The sequence below is a fragment of the Malaclemys terrapin genome, chromosome 1, assembly GCF_027887155.1.
Source record: "Malaclemys terrapin pileata isolate rMalTer1 chromosome 1, rMalTer1.hap1, whole genome shotgun sequence".
Taxonomy (NCBI): Eukaryota; Metazoa; Chordata; order Testudines; family Emydidae; genus Malaclemys; species Malaclemys terrapin.
The window spans coordinates 230888612-230916093 of record NC_071505.1 but is presented as its reverse complement, the minus strand read 5'-3'; the positions used below and the strand labels follow the sequence as shown (position 1 = coordinate 230916093).

The 27482-nt window shown below is 42.7% G+C and overlaps 1 protein-coding gene across 2 annotated transcripts in view; it reads right to left on the bottom strand.

Annotated features, from left to right (window-relative positions):
• SLC9A7 (solute carrier family 9 member A7) overlaps positions 1–27482 on the bottom strand; it is a 107076-nt gene that overhangs the window by 43184 nt on the left and 36410 nt on the right. For both annotated transcript variants that reach the window (XM_054008937.1, XM_054008947.1), the window contains exons 2-4: positions 3687–3886; positions 2610–2687; positions 1789–1865 (exon numbers count right to left, since the gene is read on the bottom strand). In XM_054008937.1, coding sequence (XP_053864912.1) covers positions 1789–1865; positions 2610–2687; positions 3687–3886 — 355 coding nt within the window. The remainder of the gene's footprint in view (positions 1–1788; positions 1866–2609; positions 2688–3686; positions 3887–27482) is intronic.

Below are 27482 nucleotides of genomic sequence, written 5' to 3'. Positions count from 1 at the left end.
GGAGGTGTTTTTCCATCGGCCTAGGTCAGTGGTTTTCAAACTTTTTTTCTGGCAACCCAGTTGAAGAAAATTGTTGATGCCCACAGCCCAAGGGAGTTAGGGATGAGGGGTTTGGGGTATGAGAGGGGCTCAGGGATGGTGCAGAGGGTTGGGGTGCGAGGGTGAGGGCTGCAGGGTGGGGCCAGGAATGAGGGGGCTCTGGGCTAGGGGTGCAGGCTCTGGGGTGGGGCTGGGGATGAGGAGTTTGGGGTGCAGGAAGGGGCTTCAGGTTTGGGGAGGGTTTAGGGCAGGAGATTGGGGCACGGGCTTACCTCCGGCGGCTCCCGATCAGTGGTGCAGCAGGGCTGCTAAGGCAGGCTTCCTCCCTGTCCTGGCACTGTGGATTGCACTGTGCCCCGGAAGCGGCCAGCAGCAGGTCGAGCTCCTAGGCGGCTGCGCGCAAACGGCTTTGCGCGGCTCTCACCCGCAGGCACTACCCCTGCACCCAGCTCCCATTGGCTGGGAGCACATGGAGCCCCGTGGCACCCCCCGCCTAAGAGCCAGACCTGCTGCTGGCTGCTTCCGGGGCATAGCGAGGTGTTGGAACAGATAGGAACTAGCCTGCCTTAAACGGGCAGCACCGCCAATGGGACTTTTAACGGCCTCGTCGGCAGTGCTGACCAGAACTGCTGCGACCCAGTGCCTTACAATCTGTGACCCAGTTCTGGGTCGCGAACCGCAGTTTGAAAACCACTGATCTAGTAATACACCTCGTTGAGAAGCAGTAACTAGGTCGATGGAAGAATTCTTCTGTCAATCTAGCGCTGTCCACACAGGGATTCAGGTCAGCTTAACAACACCTCTCAGGGGTTTGGATTTTTCACACCGCTGACTGACGTAATTAAACTGACCTAATTTTCTAGTGAAGCCAAGGCCCAGAGTTCAGTATCGAACAGTGAGAGTGGAACTCTAATCTCTCAGCAGTTGTTTCCTCATCAGAGTCCAGAGTATGATATGACCCAACACAAGTCATTTAGCACCCAGGAAGTCAGACATGTAGTTTGTCCTCATGATCAAAAAACACAATCCAACAATTTCCCCTAATGCATTGTGTAGTACTTAGGGAAGGAACTTTGTTGTGTAACAGATATTAAATTATTTTTTCCTCTGAAGTGAAATTCCCTCAAGGTAGCAGATGCAATAAAGCAGCTACTGAGTATATATACACACATTAAAGCTCTTACAAAAGTCCACATGCTGAAAAGATGCAACATTGTTAACAGAGTAAGTATTCACAATCAAAATCATTTTGCTTATGTGTCTTATTTTTAAATAGGTGAAAGATGATGCTTCTAAAAACTGATAGTCAAGATTCTTGGTTAGCAGTTGCCTCTATTCTCTGGATTAATGTATCTTCATTAGAAATAGAGGCCAATTCATGTAGAATCAAGTATTTTGTAAAGTTTTGTTTTCATAACTGATTAATTGAACCAACAGAACCTTGGATCTCTAGGACTGTAAGGTTGGACAATAGCAGTGACCACCACAGAACTGAATTGTTTGGATAAACTTCCTGGTCTGTTTCTGACTGCTCTGTAAGAAAGCAAAACCCTATTTGAAATCAACGAAATTCTAGCATCATTTTAGAGGCTCAATTTTGCCCAAAGGGCACACCAATAAAACCCTAATTGAAAATTTACAGTTACTGTTCTAATCACTAGAAATCAGAAGTTTAGGGAGATATGGCATTTATTTCATCAACTTGAAACTAGTACATAAAAGTTGCACAATCTCACAAAACTCACTCACCCGATAATAAAACAAGAGACTGCAGTTCCTAAAAAGGCATAAGCCAGGATAGACCCCAGATTCCTGAAAAAGTGTCTCTGTATGAGAAAAAATATATATATATTAAAGCTCAGCTATGTGAAAACTCAGACATCAACAAAACGTATAGGACAGCCCTACAGCAACATAAGGAAACAGCCTTCCACTCTGGGAGGAAATAATATTTCCAATCTTACTATGTAAATCTTCTGTAATATTTAAACATTTAATATAAGTCCCACCTGAATCATGTTTAAAACCTTGTGGGGCTTGTTGAGACACAGCTTTATAACCAGATGCTTGTGTGACTAATGTAACAGAGGGCCAAGAGTTTAAAAGGAAAGTAACTGTAGGTGATGCCCCAAGTCACAAAGTGCAGTCCTGAATTCCCATCCTCCAATATTCAGAGGTGTTCAGATCGCAGTTTGAGTTTGGGCCCATCTCTCTAAAAGTAACTCACTGAATGCATACAATGCAGAGGAAAACCAGACATTTCACTGGGATATATTGTTTAAGTTTATCTTGCTTATTCAATAGCAATGTTGAGGGGTAAATAATCTAAGAAAACACGTAATTAAAACAGCATTCTATATATTTGGTAGTAAAATAATATACTTTTTCTTAAAACTAGCCAACTGTTTAGAAACAATGGACGAGACTTTCTAGCTTTGCAAGAGACACCACAAAAGAGACACTTGTGCTCAGGACTGCGGCACTAATGGGAGATTGTACTCTAGCGGTTAGTGATGCAGCATTAGGCCGAAAGTGTCATGGTTACATTCTCAGAAAGTGCTTATGCTTACCTTCTTCAAGCTGTACCCAGCATGGAAAATAATAGGAGGCAACAGAATGTTGAAGAAAACTTCTGGGTCAAATGTTACCTTAAAAAAAAAAAACAACAAAAAAAACATAAAAGCCTATTTAAAACCAAAAAAAGAACAGAGTACACAGACAGCAGTTGGCAATAAAATCCTTACAATTTTACCATTGGAAGTAGTTAATGTTAAACAATTTGAAACACAGAAATTTAGATTCAAAAGGTGCTGCATAAAGCCCCTTATCATGGTATCAACCATGATGATTCTGCAGATTTCTGGTTCTTATTTGTAGCGCCAACTCTATTTACACCTTTTGCATATAGTTACCATATGAGTAAGTCACCCAAACCACAGGCGTGCACGTACACACACACACACACACACACACACACACACACACACACACACCTTCCACTGAAGAAAATTGTAAGTGTCAAGTCCCAATGAAAGCCAGGCCAAACTGTTCAAGGCAGCAAAAGAATTTTAAATTAAAGATACACCAGCGATTGTAAAAAGTCAGTGATCAGTACTACTAGAAAACTGTTGTGTCTAACTTAGGGTTTATATGTAAACTCCCAGTTTCAGATATTTTACATTTGATGGAAAGGGGGAGAAATGAAACTAGTTTTTCCTTGAACATAATAGAACTAAAAAAATAGAGAAGAAAAATCAAAGATGCTAAGTGTAGAAAACTCCCTGTACTATAGGACTGAGTTGGACCTCAGTAGCAATTAGTGTCTTGACGTTGCTCCATAAATGTTAGCTAATTATACAGAAATGGCTTTGGTTATACTGAGCATACATTAATTCTTGAACTGTTATGAAAGGACATGTGAACACTATGAACAAAGAAGATACAATTTTGCCAATGAATGCTATACAGAGGACACTTTTGAATGAGTTTAAATAATTTAGTTCTATTACATCTGGAAATACAATACTTAATATCATACCATACACTCAGTTTGGAGGAGAAGAAGGGAAATGTGGGTAAAAGGAACAGCGTGAAACAGGAAATGTCACCTATGCAGCAGTCATTCACAAAATCTCAACTATCCTTACCTTTCGCAACATGTCATTCTGTTCCACGTTGTGTATTTTTCCAGGGCTTATTTCTCCTTTAAGGGTGTACTCAAAAAACTTTCCACTGACATTGACCAACAGCGTTGTAAATGGTCTGTCCTCCTGTGAGCAGCTGAATGGCTTGTCATGGCCACTGCTGGAGGGAGAACCGTATCTCAAGATCACGCCAACAATGAGTCCTGAAAGATAAAATGTTTTTAAGCGTCTGTAATAACATGACTCTGGCATAAGCTGAGAGTTTCTAGATTCAAGTATCACTCAGGGCAAGGGTACCTCGTGGCTATACACATACCATGCACATATTTTGTAGTGACCGACTGTTATTGCTGTTTCTAAACTAGGAATGCTCAAAGCAGGTCAGGATTAAAGATGCTGGTTTCAATTTAACTGAATGGCAAAATTATTTCTTTCCATGTACTCCTCTATCATGGGGAATTATTCAGAATTGTGCTGAAAGCCATATAAATTGTAAAATACAGAAAATAAACCACTTTACATTGGCAACATCCCACAGAGATACCAATGCTAACAAATACCAGTTTTAAAATAGTTTGCAAGTTATTTAATTGAAACATACTATGGCAAAATACATGAAAGCATCACTGCTATAATTCTGCAACCAGCATCAGAGAGAGAAAAAGAGGGAGACATTCAGTGCATTGCAAATTTAGCAACCAATCATCCAGACAATATGCACCAGGAGCCAGCTGCACTTCAGCAAGGCCATTTGCTGCAAAGGATTTCCATTTCAGTTAAGAACACGTCTCCATCTTTCACAAAGGTGAAAATAAACACAGTAAGATGGTGCATTGCTCATACACTACGTGGAAGGGAACGTGAAAACTGCTCTAAAGCTTTAGAGGAAGACAAATTACTCAGATAGCCCAAAGAAAACAAAAACTATTACTAGAGAAAGATATATAATAGTACAAAGCAGGAATGATTTGTACCCTCTCAAAATATAATTTAAGGGAAGGCTCATGCAAGGAGGTTGGATAATCACAGAATGGGATTGTGATTGTGCTCCGTCCCTATCCACTATCTATTATGCTCTAAAAGAATGAGATTTTAATCCAGCATTGAGAATCCACAGGAACGATCTCAGTATGAACTGTAGTCAGCAAAACCAAGCCAAAAATATAAAGTCACCACTATTCTTGTCACAGGAAAATGAACAAATTGCCACGCCTTTGGGTAAGGTGGTTATTTCGAGTATCACTTGTGTCTAGCCACTGTTCCGGGTGCCAATTGCAAGGTGAAGATGAAGATAGAATTTATTGATAAAAGGGGTGCTTTGGTCAGAAGTAGTAAGAAACTGAATGGCAACCTCAGGTCATCTTTGCTCACTGTGGGCCCGATCCTCCCTTTCCCTGCCCCACAGAAGTTTGTTTCCCCTAGACTGCAGCCAACTGAAGTAAATAAAAAATAACAGCCAAAGGAAGGATGAGATAACAAGAGAAGCTTTTTATTTTTACGGCATCAATCTTTCAAAAGGTCAAAAAGAAAAGAACCTTGTCCTCTTAAATACATAGTAGAAATGCCAAATTTCATTTAGTAACCAATAGCATACAAGATCACTGGAATAAGTCTCAAACGCCTGCACACACAGAGTCACACATGAACAGCATAGTCAGCCTCACATCCCACTGTTTTCATAATCAACAGAAAGTGCTGGCAACTGAGAAACTGAAAAGCATTGATAAAGGTTGTTAATTGTATTTCCCAGGCTTCTTTTGCCTGCATCCAGAAAAAGAGAAGAATTTATATGGAAAAATTGCTATTGTACAAGCAAAGCAAACTGGTCTTATGATCTAGCAGCAATTAACTGTTATTGAAAAATCCCCAAAAGGTCACAAAAATTCATGAGACTGATTTCTTATCAACACCAAACATTCAGGCAATTATATTTCACATTTATATAGAACTTTTAATCCCCAATGATCCCAAAGCATTTTACAAACTACACAGAGGACACAAGAGAAATGTGGGGCGGATGGCTACAGTCAGTCAACATATAGCACCCTATACGACAGTTCAGGTAAGGGAAATTTGGCCAAGCTTAATGGTGCAAATTCTCATAGCTTTACACAGTTGTCTCTCCTCACACTTGCAGAAAACTGTGTTGATGGAATGTGTTTTATTTCATTTTCTGAGAGGATGATTTTCAACATGGATAAATAATCGTTCTAGATCAAGATAGCGGAAATGAACTGCAGTCTCACTTATTGTTTACTAAAAGTTAATAGATGCAATTTTACACAGGTAATGAAAGGAAAGAACCTCAGCAAAGAAGAGGACTTTGGCTACAGCTAGACTGAGACTTCAACTTGGAAGATTGTTTGTATTTGATTTTTGTCTGAGGTGTAGCAGTGAAGTTTCCCTCTTTTAGCTAGACCTGGAAACTACCATCATCTGCTTAACTCGCTACACATAAAAGTTGGAAATCCCCCTTGCTATTGCATTAGTCAGTCCTATTGTAGTGTTGTACATAATCTTATTATAGAATTGGATCCAATCTACTTTTTTCCTGTAATCAAACTAAGGCAGTTCATTTAAAAGTTTTAGGTGAGATATTTATAACCAATATGCATCTTTTAAAAATTAAAACGTACTTTGTTTAATCATTATATAGATATAAATAAAAAAATCAATGCAATAATTAAAGCAGCCACCTGGAAAGTACCTTAAAACATGCATGTATTTTTTCTGTACTAATGGAACACCAATGCTCAGCTGCAGCTGAACAGGGATTCACACAACATAGCCACATCTGGACACACCCTCCTCACAGCACTGAGTCTGGCAACAGTAGGCAACATCAGAAACCAAGTTCTCCAAATGTCCACCCCCACTTAAAAAGTTGCTCTTCATTTCTTATCTCTGGGTTTCCATTACCTGAAGGGTGGGTGGTCAGCAGAAGTAGTGGTGGCATTTTTGTAGAAATTTTGGTGGTGCCCAGAACCCGCCCCTGCCCAAACTCCACCCCCCACCTGCCCAAGGCTCTGGGAGGGAGTTTGGGTGAGGGAGGAGGTCTGGGGTGCAGGCCCTAGGCTGGGGCAGGGGATTGGGGTGCAGGCTCTGGGAGGGAGTTTGGGGATGGGAGGGGTGCAGAGGGATGGGGTGCAGGGTTGAGGGCTGTGGGGTGTGGCTGCAGATGAGGGGTTTGGAGTGTGGGAGGGGCTCAGGGCTCGGGCTGGGACTGGAGATAAGGTGTTTGGGGTGCTGGAAGGGCTCAGGTCTAGGGTAGAGGGTTGAGGGTGTGGTAGGGGGTGAAAGCTCTGACTGGGGGTGTGGGCTCTGGGGTGGGGCAGGGCATGAGTTTGGGGTGCAGGCAGGCTGCTCTGGGACAGGGGCCAGAGAGGAGGACTTCCCCCAGCCCTTTCCCTGCCAGCAGCAGCACGCTCTGGGGGAGGAGCCTCCCTTTCCTGCCCCCCCCCCCCCCGCAGCAGCACACTGTCACTGCATGTGCTCCTAGGGCCCCTCTCAGGTCCAGGAATCTCCCTCGCCTCCCCTGTGGTGGGTGCCGTGGGATGCTGCGTGCGCCTCCTCCCCTGTTGTTGCCCCTGACTGTAGCCTCACCAGGGGTGAGGGATGGGGTTGCCTCCTTGCCCAGCATGGGGCAGGAGCAGTGACGGGAGAGGGGGAGGGGAGGCCCTGTGCTGCTGGAGGGTCCTGTCGGGAAAGGGAAAGGTTTGAGGGGGAAGGACAGGCTCAGGGTCAGTCTGCCCTGGCAGTGGAAAAGGGGGGCACTAGGACCCTGCGGCAGCAGTTGCTGCAGGGAAGCAGCATGGAGGAGACAAAGACAGAGACGTTCTGCTTCCGGCCGGGAAGGCATGGGGGCAGCAAGTTGGGGCCACGGGACACTCGGGGAAGGCACGTGGGGGGGGGCAGCAGGTGGGGTTGGAGGGGGGGGGGGGGGACACCCGGCCCCAAATATTGGTGGAGCTGGGCCCCTGGGTTCTGAATATTGCTGGTGCCCGAGCACCACGTGGGTATGGAACTTGCCGCCTATGAGCAGAAGCAACACAGAATGACAGAGGGAGACTGCAGAGAGACAGGGTGCAGATTGAGGAGAGTGTCATAAGTAAGGGCTAGTCTACACTAGAAGCACTACATCAGTATAGCAGCACCAATGCAGCTGCGCCGCCGTAGTGCGTCTGGTGAAGATGCTCTATGCTGATGGGAGACAGCTCTCCCATTGGCATAATAAAACCACCTCTGCGAGAGGCAGTAGCTATGTTGGCGGGAGAAGCTCTGTTCACACCAGAGCTTAGATTTGTGTAATTTACGCTGCTCAGGGGCATGACTTATTCACACCCCACAGCGACATAAATTATACCAAAGTAAGTGGTAGTGTAGACCTTGCCTACGTGGAAACGGGTATAAATGAGGAAGGGACTTGGATAGGACCTCTCCTATCATTTCACAAGATCTATGGCTAGCCACATCAAAATTATTAGTATAAGTGATTAATCTACTGGGGGTTTAACAGACCGGCTAAAAGGGGGGGGGGAATCTGATCTTGTCTTGCAAAGAGATATTTAGAAATAGTTTGGACCCAAGACACAGGTTTTGTAAATAAAAACTTACATTAAATACCTATATACCTGCATCACTGCAAAAAAACAGACAACCCCACACAATGTGGACAAGGTTATAGTTTATCTTTGAAATGGCAGCCTTCAAAGCCCTGAGAGGCAACAAAAGAAGCTAGTAAGGAACATTTTATTTGAATAGTGGGAAGCCAGGGAAATTCCATCCCCTTAATATAATTATACAAGAGGTGGATATTACTAGAGCTAGGCAGGAACCAGATTTTTTCATAAGAAATTCTGCAATGTCAAACTTTGTTCAGTTCCAAAATAGAATGAAAAATATTTTTTCCAAATTTCCCATTAAATGAAATTTTAAAAACCCCACAAAACCCATTTTAGATCAAAGTGTTTTGTTTTAGTTTTGCCATATCAAAATGTTTTTTGAGATATAAAATTTCAAAATGAAAAGTTATTTTGAAACAAAAATATCCAGATGTTTCACTTTGGAAAATGTTGAAACAAAATGTTTCAACCCCATCAAAATGTTTGTCTCCTGCCCCTCTCTCCCACAAAGACAACATTTTGTCAAAATCAACACATTTATGTGAAACGTTTTGCTTACAAAAAAAATGGGCATTTTTGTCAGACAGACATTGCTCTAAAAGATACATGCGCTTTGCCGTATCAGTTCAGGAGATGGATGGGCTTGTTACCAAAGCACAGAACTGGGCTCTATTCTAGGCTCTGCCACACAGTTTTAATATGACCTTGGAAAGTTATTTAACTTTTCTTACATCTGCGAAGTAGATGTATTTTACCAAATCGGGAAAGTCAGGTGCAGAAAGGATGAATTCATTAACACTTATCCAGCATTTTGAGATCCTCTGGTGTAAAATGTAGAAGTATTTTATTTTCTGCTACGTATTCAACCTTCTACATGCCTTGGTCTGGCTTAGAGACCTTTGGGTTGCTTTCACATCTCCCTTCAGACATATGACAAATGAATCAACTCTGAAAAGATGCCACATGACATTAAGTTTACTTGCTTGTGATAGGGCTGCATGAATACAAAACTATAGAGATACTTAGTTTTAGGTAGACTGATCATTTTGATTTACAACATCAGAAAGGCTGGATTTGCAAGCCGCACGCTGAAGTTTATACATCACAAGGAATACAAATTCATCTATTAGACAGTCTCTCTCAATATATGGCTTAACCCAATTCCAGAAGAAGTGTGACAGAAAAAGAAGCCAGACTTAGCATTGCTTGATGGGAAAGTTGAATAATCCTGGTTTACTTCAGCATTAATTGCTGGCATGTTATCACTAAGCATAAATCAACTAGAGCTTTGATTCCATTGCTGTTAGATAAAGCCTTAAGGATTCTAAAAATAAAAAGTCTATGTAGCAAATTGCAGAATACGTAGTGATTCTGTTTCCTCATTATGAGGACTCTTTGGTGGAGAGTTAATTAAGAACCAGAATCAATACAGAAAATACTTGTCTGGAGGTCTTTAGGAGGAGATTTTACCTCATAAAAAGAGCCAGGAGCCTCTAGGCTAGGATCTCAAGTACAGTATTGTATTTTTGGCTATGTTTACACTGCACAATTCACTCAGGTGATTGGCACCCAGGTCACCCGAGCTTGGGGTGTGAGCAAAGCCCTGCCCACATTATCCTCATTCACCCGTACATGTTTGGGGGCAAGATGCTCATCCTTTGTGCTAAGATGCTCAGGAGAACTTGTCTGTCCTTCAAGGGAGGGGATGGGGGGGGAAATTGTGGAAAGGCACTGGAGGACTATCAGCACTCGAGTAATTTAGCCTGCATTCTCACTGCAGAGTGGGAGGATTCCAGCCTGAGTTCAAGCTGAGCCCAGCAGAGTAAACTAGCTCAGGCTTAAAGTACCTCTACAGCTGGGTCAGAGGGTATTATGTGTGGATGGTAAGAGGGTTTGGGTTAAAACCAGTGCTTGAGTTAATTGTGCAGTGTAGACCTACCCTTCCAGTGCTCCTAACCTCAGGGGTCAAATAAGGCACCATTGCAAGAGGAATATCTTCTGTAAAACTGCTGGAAAGAAGCTAAAACATTTCTTGTATTGAACTCAGGGGAAATGGTTTGACCCAAGACTCTGAAAAGACTAATTGGCCAGAGGATATATTTGCGTTACCAGACACAGCAAACTGAGGTCTTGTCTATACTACACTGTTAAGTCAACATAAGGCAGCTTATATCAATCTAAGTGTGGAGGCGTACACACTGCAATGCCCCTCCTGCCGATTTAACTCTGCTGGTACACCAACATATCAAAACCACCTCGATGAGAGGTGTAGAGCTTATGGCGACAAAGTTAGAGCAATGCAGTGTCAGTGTGGACACTGCATTGCTTATGTCACCCTAAGTGGCCTCCAGGAAGTGTCCCACAATGCCCATCGTGACCGCTCTGGTCACCAGTTTGAACTCTGCTGCCCTGCAGCCAGGTATACAGGCATGCGTTCCTCCCCCTTTACAGTCCCAGGAATTTTTGAAATTCCTCTTCCTGTTTGCTCAGCATGGAGAGCTCCCCGCTCTCCTACAAACTGTAATTCCTATACATATACAGTGGCAATCGGTGCATTTGCATTATAAAATTAAACGCATACACAGCAATCATTACTACAGCACAAGAGAACAATACCTGGGACAGACATTACTGGAGCTCGTTGTCAAAATGCTCCTTCAGAGCCTCCCTGATTTGAATACCCCCCCCACCCGCATTGCCCTCCCACAACTCTAGTATCTGGCTGCTCAAAAGCAGCAGCCCAGCCAATCCACCTCCATGTTCCTCCCCTGCGGAAACGTCTCCCCCTTAGTTTCACAAATGTTATGCAGAGCACAGAAGGCTGCTATTATCATGGAAATATTTTCCTCATTGAGGTCTAACCTGCCAAAAAGGCAGTGCCAGTGACTCTTTAATCAGCCATTTGTCCTTATTGAATTTCATCCTATTTACTTCAGGCCATTTCTCCAGTTTGTCCAGATCATTTTGAATTTTAATCCTATCCTCCAAAGCACTTGCAACCCCTCCCAGCTTGGTATCAGCCGCAAACTTTATAAGTGTACTCTCTATGCCATTATCTAAATCATTGAGGAAGATATTGAGGAGAATCGGACCCAGAACTGATCCGTGCGGGACCCCACTCATTATGCCCTTCCAGCATGACTGTGAACCAATACTCTCTGGGAATGGTTTTCCAACCAGTTTTGTGCCCACCTTATAGTAGCTCCATCTAGGTTGCATTGCCCAAGTTTGTTTATGAGAAGGTCATACGAGATCGTATCAAAAGCTTTACTAAAGTCAAGATATACCCTGTCTACTGCTTCCCCGCCATCCACAAGGTTTGTCACCCTGTCAAAGAAAGCTATCAGGTTGATTTGACATGATTTGTTCTTGACAAATCCATGCTGACTGTTACTTATCACCTTATCTTCTAGATGTTTGCAAACTGATTGCTTAATTATTTGCTCCATTATCTTTCTGGGTACAGAAGTTAAGCTGAGTGGTCTGTAATTCCCTGGGTTGTTCTTATTTCCCTTTTTATAGATGGGCACTATATTTGCCCTTTTCCAGTCTTCTGGAAATTCTCCCATCTTCCATGACTTTTCAAAGATAATCGCTAATGTCTCAGATATCTCCTCAGTCAGCTCCTTGAGTATTCTAGGATGCATTTCATCAGGCCCTGGTGACTTGAAGACATCTAATTTGTCCAAGTAATTTTTAACTTGTTTTTTCCCTATTTTAGCCTCTTCTGATCCTACCTCATTTTCATTGGCATTCACTACGTTAGCTGTCTAATCACCACCAACCTTCTTGGTGAAAACTGAAACAAATAAATCATTAAGCATCTCTGCCATTTCTGTTATTATACCTCCGCCCCCTCAGTAACGGACTTACCCTGTCCTTGGTCTTCCTCTTGCTTCTAATGTATTTGTAGAATGTTTTCTTATTACCCTTTATGTCTCTAGCTAGTTTGATCTCCTTTTGTGCCTTGGCCTTTTTAGTTTTGTCCCTACATACTTGTAGTATTTGTTTATATTCATCCTTTATAATTTGACCTAGTTTCCACTTTTTGTAGGACTCTTATTTTTAGATCATTGAAGATCTCCTGGTTAAGCCAGGGTGGTCTCTTGCTATACTTCTTATTTTTCCTACGCAGTGCTAAAATGATAACTTATTATTATAAGAGTCAAACCTAATTTCTGAAAAAAAAGTTTTAGAATTTACTAGGTGCAAGATGCTTTCCAGAGTTCCAGTGTAGCAATGTTCAACTTAATTCTCTGATAGCTTTTACACTGGCTCCCCCATAGGCTACAATTTTTTCATGGAGGTCACAGAATCCGTGACTTTCAAAGATGTCTGTGACTTCAACCCCGGCGGCTGGGAGCTGCAGGGTCCCATCACCTGTCGCAGTGGCAGGGAGCTGTGAGGTATGCCCGCTGCCTGAGGCAGCAGGCCCCCAAGCCACGATGGGCAGCCTCCAAGCTCCCTGGCTGCCGGGATGGGGGTAGGGGCATCCCTGGCAGTTCCCCGGCTGTGGGCAGAAGGATCCTTGCAGCTCCCTGGCCCCACAAGGGACAGGGGGACTCTGGAGTTCTGAGCCCCCATAGGTGGCAGGGGCCCAGGAGCTCCCAGCCCCCCTGCAGCTGCCCCAGCCCCTTCCCATTTTATCATGGGATATTTTTAGTAAAAGTCATGGACAGGTCAAGGGCTTCCGTGAATTTCTCTTTACTGCCCATGACCAGTGTGAGACTTTCACTAAAAATATCCATGACAAAAATCTTAGCCTTATTCCTCACATATGGAAACATACAACTGAAAATTAGAACAAAAAGGCACCTCAACATTGTACGTACAAGACGCCAATAGGAGACTGAGAAGTGTAACTGTAGCACATCTTTCTTTACAACCATTTTCTGAGGAAGAGGTCTTTGGCCTGGTACATATATTTCCAAAACAACAACAAAAATTAATGTGCACTTTGAACACTCTGCACATGTCATTCAATCTAGATAATACTACGCAGTAAACCTTTGGTATATGTGTAAACTAGGTGCCAGAAAATATTAATGATAAAGTAAAGTTTGTTGTAATTATCACATACTTTCCTTCCATTTCTTCACACACACTTTGAAAGGCATTCCCTACAGTCCACCATAAGCTCTTAAATTACTCTTGTTCTCTTCATTATAGACAGCAGAGATGAGGCACAAGAGAGTTAAGACTTCAAAAATGAAGAGTGTGTGAAAATAAGGAATAAAACTTTAAAATGGTAACTGGGATGATTCTGAACTGTGAATCATATTAATGGTTGCAAAGGACTAGCTATTAAAGAAATACCTGCAAGTCAGCAGGACTGGATAAGCTACAGCAAAGAGCTTGACAAGAAATGAGGAAGAAAACTGCTGAAAAGGTAGTAATCATTTCTGATAAGTCTTCAGGAACAGATGAGGTGTGACGCAATTGAAGAAAGGCAAATACACTACCAGTCTTTAAAACTTGAGACTCAGACTTATACCCAGCTGTACTGTAATAACCACATAACTTCTTTTAAGAAATAACAAGAGGATTTGTGTAAACACGAAGGAATCCGGTGTGCAGTAATTAGATTTCATGGGATTATGGGTTCATAAAATATACCAGACAAGCCAGCTCAAATCTTAAATTTGGGGACATCCATGAGGTTATGCCACACCATTTCCTTCCCATCTCTTCTAGCCAATGCTGAATGAAAGAAAATAAGATAGAGTATACCAAAACCTTCTTTTTTGCAGGATCTAGGAAGAATCTCTTCACCATTCAAATACTGACCCAGAGAATTTTTGTTTTTTTAAGACGTAACAGATTAGGGGGACGCAGTGGACAAAAATTATCTTGATTTCAGCAGGACTTTTGAAGCAATTTTATAAAAAAAACTGGAGAAGTTAAAAAAAAGATACCCTGTCATAACTATAAAGAGAACGGTAATAGCTGTCCTGTGTACAGTACTATAAAACCCCTCCTGGCCAGAGACTCCAAAATCCTTTTCCCTGTAAAGGGTTAAGAAGCTCAGGTAACCTGGCTGGCATCTGACCTAAAGGACCAATAAGGGGACAAGATACTTTCAAATCTTGGGGGGGGGGGGGGGGGGGGAAGGCTTTTGTTTGTGTTCTTTGTGTGTGTGTGTGTGTTCGCTCTCGGGACTAAGAGGGACCAGACATCAATCCAGGTTCTCCACATCTTTCTAAACAAGTCTCTCCTATTTCAAACTTGTAAGTAAATAGCCAGGCAAGGCGTGTTAGTTTTCCTTTGTTTTTCTCAACTTGTAAATGTACCTTTTACCAGAGTGTTTATCTTTGTTTGCTGTACTTTGAACCTGAGACTAGAGGGGAGTCCTCTGAGCTCTTTAAGTTTGATTACCCTGTAAGGTTATTTCCATACTGATTTTACAGAGATGATTTTTACCTTTTTCTTTAATTAAAAGTCTTCTTTTTAAGAACCTGATTGATTTTTCCTTGTTTTAGATCCAAAGGGTTTTGGATCTTGATTCACCAGGAGTTGGTGGGAGGAAGGAGGGGGGATGGTTAATTTCTCCCTGTTGTAGATCCCAGGGGGGTTGGAACTGATTCACCAGGAGTTGGTGGGAGGAAGGAGGGGAATGGTTAATTTCCCCTTGTTTTAAGATCCAAGGGGTTTGGATTTGTTTTCACCAGGGATTTGGTGAAGGTTTTTCAAGGCTTCCCAGGGAGGGAATCTATTGAAATGGTGGCAGCCGAACCAGAGCTAAGCTGGTAGTTAAGCTTAGAAGTTTTCATGCAGGCCCCTACATTTGTACCCTAAAATTCAAAGTGGGGATCCAGCCTTGACATACCCCAAGACTATAAACAGCATAGTACAAAATATATCCTGTCTTACCATCGTATGTCGTATAGTATTCTACAAAGGCAGTATAATATTTTCCATTTTATATTACATATGAACTATTGTTTACAGTAGATTAGTTACATACTACAATGTAGTTTAAAAGATGCTTGACAGATACAAGCACAAAGTAGTCAAAAAGAGTGCATTTTCATTCGGACCAATAGAAAAATGGTGGGTGAAAGGGTGTGATCAACACCCAGCAAAAATCAGCCCTGGAATTTGCACTTTTTATTTTAATAGTCAGCAATCTGGAGAACATTGTTCATTCCAGCGTGACTGACTACCACAGTTATAAAGCATCAGAAAAAAAAAAACCCAGTAAAAACACCGGAAAAAGATCAAAATTGCATACCCATTATGGCAAATGTAGAGAGATGAGCAGATAAAGGGATACTAGCCACCAAAGTATAGTAATACCTATGGGGTAAAAATGATAGCCAGTAGTTATACAACTGGACTCTGCTATTTAGCAAAAAAAAGTAAAGCAGAAATATATATATATGCTACAGTGCAGTGGTTTTCAAACTGGGGTATGTGTACCATAGGGATACGCGAACTCTCGTCAGGGGGTACATGAGAAAAATCCTGTAACGGCAGACAGCGCATTTTATTTAGTAAAGTGGTTTTCAAACTGGTGGGCGTGGAGGAACACTCGGAGGTGTGAGCTGAGCCCCCGTTTGGAGTTACTGTTTTTGCTTGCACCCCTCCACACCCAGGCTTGCTGGAAGGCCCGCTGAGGTGAGTCAGGGGTTGCAGGTGGCACTCCCTCCCCGAGCCCTGCTGCATAGGGCTGGCCTGAGCCACTGGATGTTGCCACCTCCCCCCCCGAATGTTCCTCCGCACCCCCCTACAGGGGGCATACCCTACAGTTTGAAAACCTCCAGAAGCTCTTGCTAAATGGATGGCAGAAATCTGGGGGGGCAAGTGACCCCTCATACACCCGCTGCGTGTCGCCTATTCAGATTGGGGAACTCAGTAGACTACATTATTTGGAAAGGGGTACGCAGCCTAAAAAGTTTGAAAACCACTGCTATAGCGTATAGGAAGTTGAAGACTTACAATACAAGAGACAACTGCCATCCCATACGGTGTACATGTGGTGTACTGGTACAAGCACGGAACTGTGAGTCAGGGCTCCTGAACTGGTTACTACTGACTCACCAGAAGAACTTGGACAAATGACCTCACTTAAAGAGACACCGTCAACTTACAGAGGGCAGAGAAAGTGGGAAAATCAGAATGTTTGGTCAGAAAATATTATTTATTTTTGTTACAAGTAACACCGAAGATTTCTGTAAGTGAAATAGATTTGAGAAATGCCTACTTTTTCTGTTTGTATACTTTGTAAAGCAGTTTGTGTTTACTCAATGGTTCCCCTGTATAGCAAATTCTCCCTGTTCATAAGAATCCTCCACACAGGAAAAGGGTAAGCAAAAATAGGAACAGGATTCTGAAGACAAAAGTTTAGCAGGAAAATTCAGGGGCAAAGGTAGTACCTGAAACTACTTTAAAATTGCTTTCTGAAGTTTACTAACTTTGAAGTTGATAGTGTCACTTTAACCTCTGTATTGGTTTACCCATTTGAAGAAGAATGGTTGTCATGATTAACTAACATGAGTGGGAACTAAGGGATCTGGGTTCTAATTTCAGCTCTGCCACACAGACTTCCTGTGTAATCTTAGGCGAATCTACCTCAATTTCCCCACTGGTAAAATTGAGATAATACTTCACTTTTAAAGCACTCAGATCCTGGGACAAAAGGTGGTATTGGACTAACTCCTTCTACCTTTATTAGTTCTCATTAAAATTCATGGAAGTTTTTGTATGAGTGAGGAGTGCAGGATTTGGCCCAGTTATTATAAGAGGAGAGAATAATGCTGTTTTACCCAACCTTAGTACAACCACACTTTGAATATTGTTCTTTTTAGGGCCCCTCAGGGCCACACTCAATACTGTCTAGCTTTTCAAAGACTAACACTAGATAGTAACAAAATCTGGAGAATGTCACAGTTAGCACAGAGGAGAAAAAAAAAGTCAAAAAGAGGAAGGTTCAATAGAGCAACCATGTACAACAAATCTGGAAAGGGATTAATAAGATAGAACAGAGCCTTTTCTTCCAAGAGTGAGCAAAATGGCCAAACTATAGAATAAATAATGTTACAGGTTGTGAACATTTGGTGTATGTCAACCATGGAAATATATAAATGTGGTGTATTTAGTTAACTCTAGAGACAATTATCTCAGGGGGAGGAGGGAGAGTAGCTCTCTGTATATAGGAAAACATTACAGGCACCTGCATGGGACACAGTCAAAAACAAAGATCCCTGTGGGATTAGTGCAGAAAAGATCCTGCTGAACCTAACTAGTTTTGGAAAGTCTCCCATGGGCCATCCACTCCATTATTTATTATTGTGAGATATTTTAGATTTAGAATAATTTCCTACTAGCAAGTTTTGACAGTTCATTGGCTCCAGTTGAGAACATGTAAGCCACAGCTTGAAAAGTAATGAGAAAATTAACGTCAGAATCTGGTAACGTTTTATCTGACAACTATGCTTTTCCTCCAGCCATTCCCATACACAAGAATAGGTCCAAAAAATAAATATGCCATGTTTAAGATCTGATTGAAAAGTAATAATCAACCAAGTAGAAGTAGTCAAAACTAACTGCTTACAAAAAATGTTTGAAGACACTAAACTTTTATGCAAACCTAGAGCTTTACAACACAAAATCGCTCTGCTAAAAATAAGCTGGTTCCCTTGTTCCCAATTAAATACTGAATTCAGCAACTGTGAAGTTTTATCCCTTCAGTATGCAAGTCTCTTCCTTCGTTTTGAATGTACTGAGAGGTCACTCAAGGGGGATGATTCAGTAGAATTCTTAGGCTTGGATTTCATCCCTTTTCTGCTAAATTTATCAGCTCTATTTGGCACATGATAGAAATAAAATAGCAGATCCAAATTATCATTCAGCGTTTGTTCCAAGAAAAGCTATTGCCATTCTTAAGTGCTTTACTAACTAGCTGGATTATGTGGCAGTGAGGGTGGATACAGAAGTTGGGACACGGGTTTACGTTTCCATGCTCCCAGCTGGTAGGTATTATCAGGAGCAGCATTGACTTTATTTCCTTGCTATTTATGTGTGACAGTGCATCAGAAACACATGTATTACCGTTCTTTAATTCAAGGAAACAGCAATACCATTCCATTCATTTGAATGGATCAGTATTATAATGTTATGAAATTCTGGTCTGCTTATGAAAACAAACTAAGCCTTGTGTCATGAACAGTAATACTCTGCAGTTCTCTATTGCTCCTTTGACCCGAGAAACTCAAAGCCCTTGACAAAGAACTCACTCCTCTTGTTCTTAATTTGAAAGATCAGTGTATCATCTATTACTATTTTGAGTTTACAAAACATGAAATGCATTAGTTCATTTAGGATTTCAGTCTAATGCCTCACAAAAGATTTAAAAACTAAAATTAATGTTTTGCTTGCTACTCAAGTCAAGAGCAATATAATTACAATAGACCAATCGCACCCAGCTGAAAATATTTTTCAAGTTTCAGACTTCATAATACATCAGGAGTTTTGTTATTATTTGTACTACAGAAGTGCTTTAGGTTCCAGCTGAGATCAGTGCCCCATTATACAAGCCACTGTCAAGATTCATGTTCAGATAATCCCTGCCCTAAAGATTTTACAATCTTTGGCCCAATTCTCCATTTTGATTCATGCAATCACAAAACAGAATTGGGATCCAAACAGACAAGAGACATACACAGGAAGTATTATCTCCATTTCACAGAAGGAAAACGGAGGCATAGAGAGATTAAGTGTCTTGCCCCAGATAATCTAGGATGTCTGTGGAAGAGATCTGTGAACTGAGCCCAGATCTCCTAAATCCCAGTCTTGTACCTTAACCACAAGACCATCCTTGGAAACTGGGTTATATAATAGAAAGCTCCAAACCTTAATTACTCATACTGTTCTAGAGATAATATATATTATATACTTAATCATATCTAATCAGCTAATGTGTATGCTATTGAGTGAACATCACTAGCTTTAATGTACCAGCATCAGAGAGGTTTGATTGCAAGTACTTTGGAAGCAGAGTTGATTGCTCTTGTGATGCTTTTCAAGGCTAAAATTAGTCTTCTCTATTTCCCCAAAGTTAAAGACCACATTGGTTTAAAATAAACGTTTTGCAGGTTGAAATTGCTTCCCATAATAGATAAATATAAACTTTAAAAAACTTTTAAAGCTATTTCATACTACACTGTTACTTTAGATTTCAAACAGACCTAGCTATTGAGTTCTACAATTCTGAGGAGATATTTAAAAGTTATGTGATCAATGAAACAGAATTAAGACCCCCTTATGGAGATTTTTTTTTTTTTTATAAAAACCATGCAAGAAGTCTCTGCAGTCTGATAAGCTGAGCTATTCCTTCTGACAGATGAAGCCCTAAGCATGGAAGGACTGTGACGTGTGGGTATGTCTACACTGCAGCAGAAAGCGTGCCTCCCAGTCCAAGTAGACGGACATGCACTAGCTCCACTCGAGCTGGTGCACTAAAAATAGCAGTGCAGACATTGCAGCACTTGGGCTGGCCACCAAAGCTCAGAAGAACCCAAGCCCCTGGGTCCAGGCCTGGGTGTCTTGCCCGAGCTGCCGCCCAGGCCACAATGTCCACACTGCTAATTTTAGCACACTAGCTCCAGCGGAGGGGGAGGGATAGCTCAGTGGTTTGAGCATTGGCCTGCTAAACCCAGGGTTGTGAGTTCAATCCTTGAGGGGGCCACTTAGGGATCTGGGGCAAAATCAGTACTTGGTCCTGCTAGTGAAGGCAGGGGGCTGGACTCAATGACCTTTCAAGGTCCCTTCCAGTTCTAGGAGATGGGATATCTCCATTTATAAAAAAAAAAAAAAAAAAATACCCAGAGCAGGGGTGGACAAACTACGGCCCGGGGGCCGCATCCGGCCCTCCAGATGTTTTAATCCGGCCCTCAAGCTCCCACTGGGGTGTGGGGTCCAGGGCTTGCCCTACTCCGCACGGCTCCCGGAAGCAGCAGCACATTCCCTATGCTGATCCTATGAATATGGGCAGCCAAGGGGCTCCACACACTGCCCCCACCCCAAGTGCTGCCCCCACAGCTCCCACTGGGTGGAACCATGTCCAATGGGAGCTGCCGGGATGATGCCTATGGATGCAGCAGTACGCAGGGCCACCTGGCTGCATCTCCACGTAGGATCCGGAGGGGGGACATAATGCTGCTTCTAGGAGCTGCTTGAGGTAAACACCCCCCCCCAGAGCCTGCACCCCTAACCCCGTCCCATGCCCCAACTCCCTGCCCCACCCCGATCCCCCTCCCGCCCTCCAAACCCCTCAGTTCCACCCCAGAGCACCCTCCTGCATCCCCAACCCAGAGTCCCCACCCCCAGCCAGAGCCCTCACACACCCTAACCCCCTGCCCCAGCCTGGAGTCCCCTCCTACACCCTGAACTCCTCATTTCTGGCCCCACCCCAGAGCCTGCACCCCCAGCCAGAGCCCTCACCCCCTCCCACATCCCAACGCCCAATTTCATGAGCATTCATGGCCTACCATACAATTTCCATACCCAGATGTGACCCTCGGGCCAAAAAGTTTGCCCACCCCTGACCCAGAGGTTCCCAGCTGCAGGGTAGACCTATCCTAATCAGTCCCAATCTTCTGCAGAATAAGCGCAGCCTATCTGCTTGTTCATTTCAACTCTAGTGATCAATTTACAATTTCAAGGCTATCTTCTCAAGGAAAAGGGTTATACAGACTTTTTTTTAAAAAACAAAAACAAACAAACAAACAAAGCTGAGATTCTCCTTCACAAGATGCCAACAGTAGTTCTGTTACCAAAGGGCTTGCATGGCCACCCTCCAATTTAACCTAAGTAGGAAAGGCGGGAGGGAGGAGGGTGGAGGGAGAATTAAGCAGGATTGCACATTGGATGGAGTCTTGGGGAGATTACAGGGTAATACCTTTGCCAAGACTGGACAGTTTTGTAATTTTTCCTTACTTATTTTTCAACTTTTTTATATGGTACTACAAGCTCCAGGCTGGGATACTTCAGTAGGGAGGAAAATAAAAGGTTCCTTAAAAAAAAAAAAAAAAAAAAAAAGAAAAAGAAAAAGAAAAAGGCATATCCTTTAAGAATTGGAGGGACGCAACTTGGTTCTTTCATAGAAAGCTTCACAGTAATACCATGTGGCCCCTCAGATACTAGCAAGAGAAAAAAGTTTACTTTAAAAGAAATATAAATGATTTAAGATTTTTTCTTTCACTTTTTCATAAGCAAAACAAAACATAAGCCATAAAACTTCAATGAAGGCTTCATAGTAACAACAGAAGCGTAATACCTGAATGTTAGCCTGAAATTAACTAAACTAAACAATGAGATTCAATAAGGAGAAGCCATCTCTTCTTACCAGCTAACATTATTGTAATTCTTATTCCAAGGGCTCTACACATAGAAAAATATTCATCTCTCCACGGTTTTGGCTTCAGAGGATCCACAATAGTTACAGGCAGAGCTGTTTACTAGAGATAAGGATTCTGCTCACCTTCAAGCTTTAAAAAAATTATATTTATATCTCCAAGTCCAGGCCTGCATTCACTTGATAAGCTTCTATCACTTTTTAGAGTCTTAGATGTTAAATAAAATACCCCAAATCCATTCATTCTAAACCAATAAACCCTTCTGTGAGCCCAGTAAAAATGAGGGGGAAGGTCTAGGCTTTGCATAGTGCTATTAAGTGTCTTGACCACAGAGTAATTGGAAAGAGAGCAAAAGATGGAAAGAAGCTGGAACAAGGCAGAAGTGAACTGAAGTCTGATTAAGACTTAAACAGAAAATGGATTTTCAATGGCCTTCAAGACAGAAGACCTAGTTCCCCATCTCTTCCCCAGTCTTTTTTTCTCCTTGACCTTTCTTGCTCCAAGCAAGTAACCCTTTGTCATCAACTAACCCCAGGAATCCTACAGTCAGAGCTCTCAAGTTTAGCAGATTTTGCAAGATGTTCCATGTTCTAGCTGAATCAAGCTCCCTGTTCTGGAGCAAAGGGGAGGGGAAAGAGGGAGACTCCCCATCAAGCCACCTTGTAGCCTAGGGGGAAGGTGCACTGATCCAAGAGCCAGGAGATCATGGAATTCTAATCTCATCTTGGCTGCTGCCATTTACATTTAGGTGCTCCACAGAGCTCTTATTACTAATCAAGGCCTCACACCCCAACCCTAGAAGGTAGGTAATTATTTATTAGTCCATCCCAAAGTTAACAGAGAGATTACACAAGGTCTCTTCATGCAGAGCTGGGAATAAAATGTAGGTCTCTAATATGGCAGACCCAAGTGTATTCCACTTAGCTTTTCAGACAGAATGTGCTAAATAGTTGCACTCTGGCTGTCCTTTCTCCTCCCAGACACCTGAGCAGAACACAGAATTCTTGATCTCTAATATTCTACTGCTGTTTAACAAATAGCTGTAGAACACGCTGACACTATGTGTGTCTATTATGTACCGGTCTCATCTCTCTCACTCACACACTTTAATTGCAAAACAAAGAAAAGAAAACCAAGAAGCATTTCTTTTGTCTAGCAGTACACAAAGGGATCTAGTAGGACAAAAGCAAGGTCAGCAGTCTGGCTCAGAAGGCTACCTTTTTGGTGCCTTATTTATAGCAGATATTTTAAGTGATTGCTTTGGTAAAAATAGAGTATTAACAAGAGCTAGGAAAAATATTACTGTAAAATGATTTTTGTTGAAGTTTGAAATAGAAGAGCAATTTTATGGAATTTCCAAGTTTCTGATGAATTCGCATGAACTCCAGGGGGAGATGGTGCTTACAGTCCCACAGCCAGTCGCAAGGCCAGAGAACACTGTCTCTAGCGAGTAGCATCCAGAGCTCCCTGTTATCTAGAATCCCCACACAGCCCTACAGCGCCAGATGAGGCCAAGTAAAATCAACAGACTCAGTCATATCTGTATCACAGATATCTGCTCCTGCTCAGCAAAAAGATCTGGCAGCTGATACCCACTGCAGCTGCCAACATCTCAGTGACTCAGCTTGCCCTTGATGTTGACTGGACCATGGCGTGGGAATACTGAGGTGCAGGAACTGTTACACATCCCTCTCCCATTTCTTGGGGTGGAAGCATCGTAAATCTACCCCCTGGCCATTTCTGTCCCTGCCTGATATATTAAGTGTGTATAACTGTCTACGCATTTACTTAAATCTCATGCTTTTTCCCTTGTACCAAGCAAGTGAGATTTAAAGGATGCAAACATTGTAAAAAGTGAATTGGTAGGTTTCTATGTGAAAATGTTCACCAGTTTTGCCAAACAAGCTGGAACTAATTCCCAGAGGTAAGGGACAATCAGCTAGGAAGAGAGTTTTTCTCCCTCTCCCCCCCCCCCCCAAGTAATGGACATAGAGTATGTTGCTAGGGCCAAAAGCAACTCCATATTTACACTGCCACAGCCTCAACGTCTTGCTTCACACAGAGACTTCTCTTCTAGCACTAGCTCTTAAACACTAATCAAGATTGCCTCAAAAAAATCTGTCACCGCCATTTCTTGTGACTTGGCTTGCACCAGTGAAAGCTAGGGTTACCATTCGTCCGGATTTACCCGGACATGTCCTCCTTTTTGTGCTAAAAATAGCGTCCGGGGGGAATTTGTAAAGCACTCACAATGTCCGGGATTTCCCCCCTCCCCTGGAGCGGCTGGGAGGGCTGCAGGAAAGTCCCGGGCTGGACTCCGGAGCAGCTGGAGAGGAGCTCCGCCCTGCATTCTGAGCAAGTGTCTCAGCACAAAGTGCAGCCCTCCCCTTTTGCAACTGGGAGCGGTTACTGCCATGCAGCGTAGCAAAACGGGAGCGAGAGCACTTTGTGCTGATACAAGGGCAGCTCTCCCCTGCAACCCGGTCCGGGCCAGGGACCGGGTTTTGTTGTGCAGGGCCAGGGACCGGGTTTTGTTGTGCTGGGGAGCTTAGCCACGTGTCCGGCTCGCACAGAGCCCAACACCCTGTTCTGAGCAGCAGGGTAAGGGGGGCAGGAGAAGGGGCAGGGAGGTTCTGGAGGGGGCAGTCAAGAAACGGGGGGGGGCTTTTTGGGGGGAGTGGAGAAAGTTTTGGGCAGTCAGGGTACAGGTAGGGGGTAGGGTCCTGGTGGGCAGTTGGGGGGGGAGGGGTCTTAGGAGGGGGCAGTTCGGGGACAAGGAACAGGGAGTCTTAGGTAGGGGGTGGGGTTCCGGAGGGAAGTTAGGAGCAGGGGTCCCAGGAGGGGGCAGTCAGGGGACAAGGAGCGGGGGGGGGGTTGGGAGTTCTGGGGGGGGCTGTCAGGGGGCAGGAGTGTGGAGAGGGATCAGAGCAGTCAGGGGACAGGGAGCAGAGGGGTTTAGATGGGTTGGGAGTTCTGGGGGGGGGCTGTCAGGGGGTGGGGAGTGGTTGGATGGGGCGTGGGAATCCCAGGGGTCTGTCTGGGGGTGGGGGTGTGGATAAAGGTTGGGGCAGTCAGGGGACAAGAGGCAGGGAGGCTTAGATAGTCCTGGGGGGCAGTTAGGGGCAGGGGTCCCAGGAGGGGGTAGTCAGGGGACAAGGAACGGGGGGAGGGTTGGGAGGTCAGGGGGGGCGGGAAGTGGGAGGGGCAGGGGCGGGGCTAGGGCGGGGCTTCTCCCGTCCTCTTTTTTGCTCGCTGAAATATGGTAACCCTATGAAAGCACAACAGTGTGACTACTCATCAGTTCTGTTACATTGGTTTAACTATACAATGTAAAACTGTACTGATGCAACTTGTGTGTATACAAGGCCTTAGAAAACTACAGGGGATGTGCAAGTCATCAACCAGGAACATGAAACACTCCCACTTCCTGCTAACCCAAGGAACAATAAACTGGGAGTCACTCAAACCTACATCTTCTGTTCAACAGAGCATTATTAGACTGTGAAGCCAATCCCTGTCACTCTTATTGTATAATCAAGCTGTTTTGCTTATTTGAATACCCTTTTCAACTTTGTGGTTTGATACAAGACTGCATTACTGCCAAAGCACCACTTTCAACACAATCTTCTTGTTTTACCTGTTCGTTTAGGTTTTCCAAACTAAACATCCACGTGCACACATTTTTAGCCAGCTTAAAGAAGGGAAAATACCAAAAAGCAGAAGTGTTCTTTGCATCAAAAATTCTAACAAAACTATTGACAGTGCAATAGGCATACTAGAGTTAAACTTAATTTTCATATACAATATGTTTAGCCATTTTCTCTAACCTACATCTGCCAATATCAGCCTTAGTCATAGAAAATCCTTACTGTAAGAACATTTCTTTTTAAAAGTCTGTTCTAAGCAGTTATCTGATACAAGAATATAAAATACAATTATGGTGTCTTATAGCTATCAGGTTGTATCACACTGCATCGCATGCGGAGATAACCTAAATCTGTCAACATTGCTCACCAAGAGACAGTTATCCTCAGGGAACGTGAGAGTCATTACAATGAGTTTTTATTCTTAAGTCATGTGCTAGTGATGGTGTTCTAGAACAAAGCTTAAAAAATTGCTTTCCAAATGTCCAACTAGTCCTTGAAGTCTTCTAATTTCATTTTAAAGTAGAACTTGCTGAAAAATATGTTACAATGTAGCTGTTTGAGGGAGGTGATGGTCTTCTTGTGTGTGTATAGGTGGAACCATCACAGAAATAGACTTGTTCTGGTGTTTGAATCAAACACCAAATATTTTGACAAATGTGTTCACGATTTAAGAAAAAAAAAAGAAAAAAAAAACTCCAAACACATAATAAAAATAAAAGACTTGCTTTACTGAAAGCACAATGGGTCTGACCCACAGTACTTGGATCTGAATTCTCCCAAAGATCTGACCTGCAGTTTGGGTTGAGCCATTCAGTATTATTTAACACTGGACAATTCCCCAGGGTGAACAGATGGTTCTCACCTGCCCTAAGACATAGCTCCTCTATGCTTCTTGTAGAGTCACATCTCATCCCCTTCGTGACTTTATTAAATTACAAATGATAAGGCAACACAACATCCAGTCCAAGCACATGCTTGGCTTCCCCTAATATTCCTAGTTAAATCCTAGCTCCGAACCAAGATCTGAAGCCTGCTTCATCATTTTTTATTCTCTCTAGATGTGGCATTTCCAGCATGCATTGTAGGGTGAGGCCAACTGCCAGTGGTCTCCAGGATCCATTCCTGCCCTGCAGGACCTGTGTGGGGTTTTCCCACTTGTCACATTACAAAAAGCTTTAAGGCAGACTAAATTTTAGTCCTTAAGTACTAGACGGGCCAACTGAAACCAAATAGTAAACGAAAGATGAATTCTTATAGCTTTGGGTCAGACCTAGGGTTGGGTGAAATCTGTAGAAGTTTTTAAAAAGTAAGTTAAATTGGGCTGAAAGTTATTTGCAAAGAAGCCTGTGAAGACTTGAAAAGCCACTTACTATGAAAATTCACACTTGAGAATTTTGAAAGAGCTCCAGGAGATTTAAGTGATGCCTTCCACACCACATCGTTTAGAACAGTGTTGCTCCATCTTTTCAGGATGCTAACTCCTTATCTGAAGATAAAACATTTTCATGACCTCCCTTACATTTACAAATGGAGAGTTAAAATTTATCAGCAATACCGTTTTAAAATCTGTATAACTTATTCTCCTATAAAAGCTACATTAAAAACATTAAGGATGCACAGTGAAGCACTCTAAAGTTTGAAAATTACCACGTTCAGGTTGCTTGTGCAACCTTAACTGTGTCCTCTTTTGTATGTGCATTACAAGTCAGTGTTTTTACATGATCACATACTCTCTTTTAAATACTAAGACATTAGAATCATACCATTTTTATACTATGTTAGGTACACATCTAGAATTTAATCCATCATGTAAAAAAAAAGTTATTCCCAAAGTTGAAAGAAATTATTTTACATGTTTAATATCTGGCTTTATTTTTATATTCCACTGAACATGCATGCATGTACGTGTGCGCGCGCGCTTCTTATTATAATGACCCTGTTTTCAGTTTTTTATGAAGTCTGGCATTTGGGGGTGAGTTTTTCCATGCCTGCTTCAGGATGAAAAATTTTTGAAAAATTTCAGCCAAAAGATTCAGCCATTTCCTAAAACAAGACTAGAGAAAAATATTTTGTTTTGTCCAGATTAAAATATTCTGGCAACCTTTATATGAAAAACTCAGGTGTCCACATGCTCTGTAACAGGGACTTGAAATGTGTCAGGGATGTGCCTTTTCC